Here is a 10,323-nt window from a genome sequence, read left to right on the forward strand (position 1 = left end):
TTTAGGGAGAGTTATTTACAACCTAAAAGAAAAAAAACAACAGGAAGCGTATTTTCAGATTTTAATTAAAGATTAGAAGGACAAACTTTTTTTTTTTTTTTTTTCTTAATGACATGCGTAGATGAATTGCTCAACACGAAACTATTTGATTTCATGGAAATTTTCACCTTTAACCCTGCACTGTTGAAATGCACAACCCTGCTGAAATGTTATAAAACATTCACTGAATTCACTGCTGTAAAAAATGCATCAGATTGTTTTTTCTGCATGTTAAACAACCTCACTCTTGATCAAAACTACTAAATTGTTTGGAAAATTACAGGAATTTAAGTCTTTATTTGCAAAATTCATCAACAATGTCCCTGATTTGGTGAAAAACACACACAAAATGACGTATTTTCTATATAAAATGTAATTGTAGACTAGATTTATTTATTTTTTTTACCTTTTATCACAGTCTCAGACATGAACAATTAGTAACATTGGCTTTGATTCTTTGTTAGTTTTTCATTTTTTCTCCCTAATTTACTGCTGGCAGCTGTTTTTGCCCTGTTGATCTCTATTATAACCACATTTGATGGTGCATAAATACACAGTCTTTGTTTTGTTTGAGAGCTGAGATGCTGAGATGATTTTCATTTTCTCAGACTTATCAAGGTAAGTATTTAAAGGTCACTCTCATACTCTCACACACTCAGACACACACTTTAATTTGCTGTTATACTCTATAGAAAATCCAGTAAAGGCTTTTTTTTTTTTTTTTTTTTGCACAAGCCTTTTTTGCACATTAATCTAAAAGATTAATGGTGCCAACTGATGATCAACAAGAAAAAATGACAAATTTTACATCTTCACAACAGGGAAAACCACGAACAATAAAGCAGCCACCAACAGTAAATTAGGAAGAAAAACATGAACATAAATTAAAAACAATGTATCAAATTCCCTTTATTAATCAATTTAGCCAACCCAATTCACCTGTACTGCATGTCTTTGGACTGTGGGGGAATCCAGAGCACCCGGAGGAAACCCACGCGAATGCAGGGCAAACATGCAAACTCCACACAGAAACAACAACTGAGCCGAGGCTCAAACCAGCGACCTTCTTACTGTGAGGTGACAGCACTACCTACTGCGCCACTGCTTTGCCCCTGTTGATTGTTTTGTAAAAGGTAATTAATAGGTATTGTGCCTGGGCCCGGAAATTTAAGTTTGTTTGGTTTATGTTGAGTTTAACTAAAATGTGTTGATGTAAAAGCTTGTTTGCTTTGTTGTTTTTTTTTTTTTTTTTTTTTTTTTCTTCGTTTTTTTTCTCCTTTATTAATATATTGATTTGTTTGTTTGATTGAATATTTGATTTTTGGTTTACTTGATTAAACCATGCATTTGTTGAAGCTTTTTTTTATTCATTCATTCATTCATTCATTCATTCATTTTCTTTTCGGCTTAGTCTCTTTATTAATCTGGGGTTGCCACAACAGAATGAACCGCCAACTTATCCAACATATGTTTTTGCGCAGCGGATACCCTTTCAGCTGCAACCCATCTCTGGGAAACATCCATCCACACTCATTCTCACTCATACACTACGGACAATTTAGTTTAACCAATTCACCTGTACCGCATGTCTTTGGACTGTGGGGGAAACGGAACACTCAGAGGAAACCCATACAAACGCAGGGAGAACATGCAAACTCAACAGAGAAACACCAACAGACCCAGCCAAGGCTCGAACCAGCGAACTTTTTGTGTGAGGCCACTGCGTCTCCTTTTTTTTATTTGAATTGAATTATTTGAAAAACTGTAGTGGGGTTTTTTGACCCCTGGCACCCAACCCACTTTATTAGCCAAATACCGCTACACAGTACACACTGTAGGGGTTAAATAGTTTAACTATTATAACTATGCAAATACTCAATGGAAAAAGAAACACTTCATCTGACTCAGTCACGGTTTACCTCAAAGTAAAAATTTAAATATCATTTGCTCTCCCTCAAGTGGTTTCCAACCTGTTTGAGAGTCTTAAAAAAAGGTGTTTTAAATAAATTTCCATAGACTTCATTGGTATAAAAAGAAAGCCAATAGCTACCAGTTCCTCTAACTCAAAGAGGCTTTTAATAAGTGGAGGATGAGTAAATTATGACAAAATTTATTTATCTTTTTGTAAAAACTATCTCTTCAATGTCACAAAATGCAATGTAAATCAAAATGACAGACAAAAAGGATGAGGTGTTTATTAGGTCTGCTTTTAAAATGTACATCATCTCCACAGAGATGAGTGTGCATAAGTGCTGCATCTTTTGGTTCATGCTTTTATATAAAAATGGTATCCTTTTCTTCAAAACAGCACTAATACTGCAATCTGATAGTGGCACAAATTTAACAGGGACTTAGCATCATGCTAATAATTAGATGCTACAGTACATCTGGTTGGCTTATAAATAGAAGAAGTCAAAGATTCAATTAGACAGAAACTGTTTTCACAGATTTGCTTTATAGATTTGCTTTTATTTTGTAAAGTTGGCGAGAGAGGTGGACAGAATTGAGAAAGGTCTAGAAAAGGAACTCAAAAATATATTTGAGTATTTATAATATAAAAATAGACATACGTGACTTATCCCACACACACACACACACACGCATGCACGCACGCGCACACACACACACACACACACACACACACACACACACACACACACACACACACACACACACACACATATATATATATATATATATATATATATATATATATATATATATATATATATATAAATTAAATGTGAATATGTGAATGATTATGATACATCTGTGACATTCTGTACACACACACACACACAGACACACACTATTACTACACACACACACACGCATTTACTGTATGTGCAGATGACTTTACCTCACAGTAGATTGACACATAATGTGGCTGCTGGACCCCATAATGTATTTTAGAGACTTTTTTTTTCCTACTTCCACTATTTCTACTTCTTCTACTACTTCTACTCGACTACTACTACTACTACTTTTTTTTTTTTTTTCAATTCAATTCAGCTTTATTTGTATAGCGCTTTTACAATGTAGATTGTGTCAAAGCAGCTTCACATAAATGGTCATAGTAATTGGAACAGTGTGGTTCAGGTTTAAGTGTTTAAGTTCAGTTCAGTTCAGTTTAGCTCAGTTCAGTGTGATTTAATCATTACTGAGAGTACAAACACTGAAGAGCAAATTCAACGATGCGTAGCTCTACCAATCCTGAACCATGCGAGGCAGTGGCGACAGCGGAGAGGGAAAAAAAACTTCACCTGATGGGAGTGAAGAAAAAAAAAACCTTGAGAGAACCAGACTCAGTTGGGCACGACCATTTTAATTTCTCCGCTGGCCAAAAGTCTTGTGCAGAACTTCATTCGCCGTGGTTTATGCTGGAAGATGGCCTCAATGAAGACTCGTCTGTCCCTGGAGCGTCGCTGGAATCAGACTCATGTTCTCCACTCCCCACGACCATCAGCGCAGCAGCAGCTCAGGATATGGCCTGGTCCCGGATATGGAATCCTTGGGATCATCACGTCGCTGGTCTTGGATCCAATCAGTGACTCCGCCTAATCTGAGGACCTCGGGATGAGTATCCCCAGGTGAAAATAGAGAATAAAGAGAATAATTAGCGTAGCTGCTGTTCATAGTGTATATAAACAAGATGCAGAAGCCTGTGTGGAACCCGCTAGGTGATGCATTGAGTGTATGCTTTACTAAACAGATAGGTCTTTAATCTAGTTTTGAACTGGGAGAGTGTGTCTGAGCCTCGGACATTACCAGGAAGGCTATTCCAGAGTGTAGGAGCCATGAAAGAGAAGGCTCGACCTCCTTTACTTGATTTTGCTATTCTAGGTACTACCAGAAGCCCTGAATTTTGAGATCTTAAGGAGCGAGTTGGTTCGTAGCGAGACAGAAGGTTGGTTAGATAAACAGGAGCTAGATTATTTAGAGCTTTATAGGTGAGAAGTAATATTTTAAATTCAATACGAAATTTAACAGGCAGCCAGTGTAAGGAGGATAAAATTGGGGTTATATGATCATATTTTCTAGACCTGGTCAGAACTCTGGCTGCTGCATTTTGCACTAATTGAAGTTTGTTAATAGAGGATGCTGGGCAGCCAGCAAATAGAGCATTACAGTAATCCAGTCTCGAAGTCATAAAAGCATGGACTAGCTTTTCTGCATCTGAGATGGATAGCATATTTCGTAATTTAGCGATATTTCTCAGATGAAAGAAGGCAGTTTTTGTGACATGGGATATATGGTTTTTAAAAGTTAGATTGCTGTCTAATATGACACCCAGATCTTTTATAGTAGAGCTAAAGCTAACTTTGTATCCCTCTAATTGTAAATTGAGTTGCGAGATCTGCTGTGTGCAAGATTTAGGCCCAATAAGTAATAATTCTGTTTTGTCTGAGTTTAAGAGAAGAAAATTGTTGGTCATCCAGTCTTTGATGTCTTTGATTTTGATTTTGAGTTTAATATTAAGGAAATCACTAAAGATTGATGCAACTCCACCACCACGACCAGTTTGACGAGCCTCATGTTTATATAAGAATCCTGGAGGAGTTGCTTCATTTAAGCTAATATAGTCATTTTGTTTCAGCCAGGTTTCAGTGAGACAGAGTGCATTAAGATTGTTTTCTGTTATTATTTCATTAATGATAAGTGCTTTAGGTGCAAGTGACCTGATGTTTAGGAGACCAAGTTTTACGAAATTTGTATTTTCACTTTCTACTGGTTTTTCTGGTTTGATTCTTACTAGATTTTTCCTGGAGCACACAGTACGTTTATTTCTTAATCTAATAATACGAGGAACAGACACAGTCTCTATAGGATTCGCCAGATATGCGTTACTGATGTTTAAGTGGGGTGAACAAGAGTCTAGGTGGCTATAGTGTGAATTTTGTGAATTTTTACCTGCTAGTCAGATGGTGCGAAGTAGTCTGGAGATGTTGTCCGACAGGAGTTCAGCTCCGGCTCGACTGGGGTGCAGGCCGTCAGGACGGAAGAGCCTAGGACGCTCCCAGAAAAGATTCCAGTTATTAGCAAAGAGCAATTTCTGTTCTTTACACCATGTTATTAGCCATTCATTCAAAGCTAAAAGTCTACTGAACCTTTCATTTCCTCGGCGGTAGGTAGGAAGCGGCCCAGAAACGATGATCTGCGTGGCGGGCGAGGTGCGTCGAACCGTCTCGATCAGGCTCCTGAAGTCCTTCTTCAGGATCTCCGACTGCCGGAGCCCGGTGTCGTTTGTCCCCACGTGGAGGACAACGGCACCGGGGCTCTCGGCAGCGCCCAGGATGGTTGGAATCTGTGTAGAAATATTTTTCACACGGGCACCAGGAAAGCAGAAAGTACGTACTTTATTACCTTTTGAGGAGGCGGCACGGACGTGACGAACGATCGAGTCACCGATGATGGCCACATCGGGACCCGACTCGCGGAGAGGGGAGAAGCGGTTCTCCGTGGAGATCTCGAACACAGGCGGAGACGTTCTGCCCCGGGATCTGGAAAGCACCTTGCGCGGCTGCACCCAGGCGCCGTGGTAGCCGGGTGTCGGCGTGAACGACGCCTGGCTGAGCCGCGCCCCGGGTGCGCTGGGCCTGGACAGAGAAGGACGCGGGGTTGAGGTAGAGGGAATGATGTGGTTGTAATTTCCACGTACCTTAGGTGATGAGACGGCCTTAGCATTAGGTACGGCTAGAAGCCGTTCCCGTAGCCGCGACCGTCTTACCACCAGCGCGCGGATCTGGGACTCCACTTCTTCCAGCTCCAGCTCCAACGCCTCCATCGATGCTTCTCCTGCACACAAGGACAGAGACGGAAGCGACATTTTACGGGGTAAAGAGCAAAGCCAGTAAGTCAAAAGTGTATGGTTAAAGAGGTCGGTAGCTTTAGCTGACCAGCGGCGCTAGCAGGCTAAAGCTACAAACAACAGGCGGATGCTCGAGGGACAGACCGTTTTTAAAGCAGCTTTGTTTGTATAAATGTATTAAGGGTTTGGTCACCCTAAGTAGGAGAGACAAATACTTAGCGAATGAGGAAGAATTTAATGATTAAGATTTAAATTGCGAGTAAATAGCAAGTCCAAGCTTCAAGCACAGAGTGTGTGACCGAACGGAGACAGTGACGCCAGTGACGTCGACAGTGACAGTACTTCTACTACTACTACTATTACTACTATTACTACTACTACTACTACTACTACTACTACTACTACTATTACCTAATACTACCACCACCACTACTACTACTACTACTACTACTACTTATACTACCACCACTACTACTACTGCTGCTGCTACTACTACTACCTCTACTACTAGTACTACTACTACTACTACTACTACTACTACTACTACTGATAATAATAATAATAATAATAATAATAATAATAATAATAATAGTTGGTTCAGTCCACTGTAGCAACACCTAATGAATAATATACTAAGCCAAAGGAAAATGAATGAATCAATGAATAAATAATATTAAAATAATAATAATATTTTGCGATATACAATTATGAGAACAAAGGGTGAAATTCTGATCATTTTTATTTAAGAACAGATTACAAAAAAACTAGTAAACCCATTATAACTTAGAATTATTAAATTAATGTTACTCATTTTTTATAATCATGCACATAGTTCATTTACCTCTTAATTTAGAGAAACAGGTTCACTCGCTTTTAGTTGGTAAGTTAGTTAGTTAGTTAGTTAGTTAGTTAGTTAGTTAGTTAGTTTGTTTGTTTGTTTGTTTGTTTGTTTGTTTGTTTGTTTGTTTGTTTGTTTGTTTGTTAGTTAGTTAGTTAGTTAGTTAGTTAGTTAGTTAGTTAGTTTTGTTTGTTTGTTTGTTTGTTTGTTTGTTTGTTTGTTAGTTAGTTAGTTAGTTAGTTAGTTAGTTAGTTAGTTAGTTAGTTAGTTAGTTTGTTTAAAGCTTTATTAATCCTCATAGGGCACTTCATTTTGACACTGTAGTGTTTCATGTAACAACAACGGCACACAGCACAATAATCCCCAAGACATAACATCAGTACACAAACAAAAACCGGAAAGAAAAATACAAAAAACTAATAATGCTAAAAATAACAATAATTATTTATAAGGAAAAAATTAATAATAGTAATAAAAATAATCCATCGATCAACTACATTTATTACATAACCGAATAGCACCAGGCACAATTGTATATTTATAACGATTTGCGGAACAACATATTGTCCTTAGACATCAGGGCAAGCACTCAAAATATGTTTTAGAGGTGTTTGCTGTCTTCTATTATTTTATAAGCCATCCTCAACAACTGCTGTTCATAATTGGATGCAAGACTTTGCAGGGGAACTCCTTAAATGTTTTGAGCACAAATTAAAAATGCCTTTTTGTAAGAAAAGTCAACTAATCGCTTTACAAATAGATTGTTTACTCATTTTTTTTAAATTAAATTCAGCTTATCACTTTTTACAGTGTGTGTGTGTGTCCTCATAGTACCACAGCGTTCCCTAAGAGATAAATTGGGAAAACCAATGTATGTGAAGTAAATTTACTGCAATTTGTGAAAACATGTCAAATACTGTGATTTGTCCAATCATAGCCTTGCGATTTCAGCTGTGAAAGGTGATGCTTCAGACTGCTGCCCGGTAAATTGTTACGTTTACTGAATGAAAATACAAAGTATAAATCTCACAAGGATAAAATGCAGGGCTGACCATAGCTTGGTGATCATCTAAAGACATACACAAACAGATATGCATATTACAACTAATGAAAGGTATTAATTTAAATCAACCAGACTTGTTTGCAATGACAAAATTGATATAGAAACAATAAAAAAACAAACTAAAAACAAATTTAAACGAGTAAATCACAAGAAATTGAATTAAGCATGCAGTTTTGATGTAGAAAATATATAGTGAATGTAAATAAAATAGGATATTTCCTTATCTATTTAGTTAAAAGCTTAATTTAAACCTTTCCCCAGTAATGGGTTGCAGCTGAAAGGGCATCTACTGCGTCAAACAAATCCTGGATAAGTTGGAGGTTTATTTCAGAGACTAAGCTAAAAAGAAAATGAATGGATGAGTAATTTAAACTTGCAAAAGACCATTGTTTTTACATTGTGTGCAAGACTTGCTCTTTAATTACTCTTATATATATATAATCATTTATTTATTTGGTCTTTTTTATTAATTGCTCGGGGAATGAAGTTGTCTATTTGAATAGAAAATAAATTAGAAAAAAAAAAAAAATGTGTTGTCTTGATATAATCACACGACATTGCTAATTGGCTGAAATGAAAAATACAACTTTTGGTTAATTTAACATTTTATATTTAAATTAGATGATAGAAAACACAATCTGGGTCAAGGACAAGGCATCCCATTCCATTCCCAGAGAGTATAGCATTTTATACGCATAGAAAGACCATGCAATAAATGTGTATATATATATATATATATATATATATATATATATATATATATATATATATATATATATATATATATATATATATATATATATAGTATAACATGTAATTTTTAACATTTCTTATACGTCAAATGCCTTTTTTAATAAACCCTGTGAAAACAAATTATCAAAAGAATGAAAAAAAATATATTGTTGTCATTTGTAACATTTATATTTACGTAAAAAATAAACATACTTATTCTGACTTAAAACTATAAATATGTGGTTATCTTGTCTAATTTTATAATATTTAAAATTATTTTAAATGTGCTGAATCAAATGATAGTACCTAGTGGTTTGAAGGATATTTATTTATTTATTTATTTATTTATTTATTTATTTTTCTTTTAGGATAAATCTTCAAAAAGTTATTATTTATTCTTTTAATAATCTTCAGTGTTCATTAAGTCTTTGACTGTTTCATCAACAAACTAAATAAAAAAAATAAATAAAATAAATAAATAAATAGTATTTTTAATAATAAAGTGCATATATACACTGTAAAACCCAACAGTCAATTTTATCAAACGAAAAACGTGTAGTTAGCTAAAAACATACTGAAAGTAACTCATTGTTGAAGGTAATGAGTTGATTATTTACTTATTATACTTAAACTTAAATTGAGTTAGTTTACAGTTTTCTAATAGATTATTATTATTATTATTTTAATCTCAAATGGTTTGCAGCAATTGGTTTCCTCAAATAGTTTGAGTTACCCTAAATTTTTTGGGTTTTACAGTGTAGGCCATAGATTATACATTCATTCATTCATTCATTCATTCATTCAGCCCAAACTCCCACTTAAAAAAAATATTATAATATTATCTGTGTTTGTGTCTAATAGCAGTCATATGGTGGTCAGTGTTAGCCACAAATTCAATATGTGTGCATTTGAGGCATGATTCATACCAACTTCTTTTCTATCTAAGTTTAACTCATGCTCAAAAGAAAAGCTTTTTTAAATTTTTTTCTAACTTTAGCAAGCATCACCTGCAAATTACAAATTTGCACATGCCTTCATCTTTAGTCAGTAAACTAGAAAAGAATCTCAAGCTAAAAAGGTCACTGAAACACCTGAATAGATCCCAATTTTCAACTGTTCTTATTTTTGTGCCTCAGTAAAAAAAAAAAAAGCAATAACTGCCAATTGCCGAACTAAGTAAAAAGCTCATGTTTTTTCCTCACATAAATGGAAATATTTCATTACATTCAGTATATATTAATTTAGACGAGTTACATACTGCCAATGACAGGAGCTCATTTCTATGGGGGGAAAAAGTAATACTTTATAATAAGGTTCTATTAGATGCTGGTTCATACTTATTCATTCATTTTCTTTTCAGATTAGTCCCTTTATTAATCCGGGGTCACCACAACAGAATGAACTGCCAACTTATCCAGCACGTTTTTACCCAACGGATGCCCTTTTAGTCATCTCTGGGAAGCATCCACACACCCTCATTCACACTCATACACTACGGACAATTTAGCCACCCAACTCACGTGTACCGCATGTCTTTGTACAGTGGGGGAAACCGGATCATCCGGAGGAAACCCACGCAACACAGAGAGAACATGCAAACTCCACACAGGAACGTTTATATATTTACTAATATGAAAAATAAATGAACAATACATCTATTGCAGTATGCATTAATGTTTGTTAACGTTAGTTATTGAAAATAAAGTTGTTCATAGTTAGTCCATCTTAAAGGGCACATATTTTACCCTTTTTCAAGATTTAAAAGGAGTATTGGGTGCCTCCAGAAAGTGTCTATAATGTTTCAGTTCAAATTACCCATCAGATTATTTATATATAACTTTT

General features: G+C 35.5%; 1 protein-coding gene across 3 annotated transcripts; it reads right to left on the reverse strand.

Moving 5' to 3' along the window:
- Positions 1–3,023: 3,023 nt before the first annotated feature.
- Positions 3,024–6,176, reverse strand: LOC137490764 (uncharacterized). Of its 3 annotated transcripts, none has more exons than XM_073944964.1 (2): positions 5,993–6,176; positions 3,024–5,835 (listed from the first exon to the last, which is right to left on the reverse strand). In XM_073944964.1, exon 2 carries the CDS (start codon positions 5,822–5,824, stop codon positions 4,958–4,960), a length of 867 nt encoding a protein of 288 aa, XP_073801065.1. In that variant the 5' UTR covers positions 5,825–5,835; positions 5,993–6,176; the 3' UTR covers positions 3,024–4,957. The 3 variants fall into 3 exon arrangements, with proteins under 3 accessions (XP_073801065.1, XP_068075519.2, XP_068075518.2); XM_068219418.2 differs by lacking the exon at positions 5,993–6,176 and having other exon boundaries at positions 3,297–3,601; positions 4,951–5,973; XM_068219417.2 differs by lacking the exon at positions 5,993–6,176 and having other exon boundaries at positions 3,297–3,609; positions 4,951–5,973.
- Between the last annotated feature and the right edge of the window lie 4,147 nt (positions 6,177–10,323).

This window comes from Danio rerio, chromosome 3 (assembly GCF_049306965.1).
Source record: "Danio rerio strain Tuebingen ecotype United States chromosome 3, GRCz12tu, whole genome shotgun sequence".
Taxonomy (NCBI): domain Eukaryota; kingdom Metazoa; phylum Chordata; class Actinopteri; order Cypriniformes; family Danionidae; genus Danio; species Danio rerio.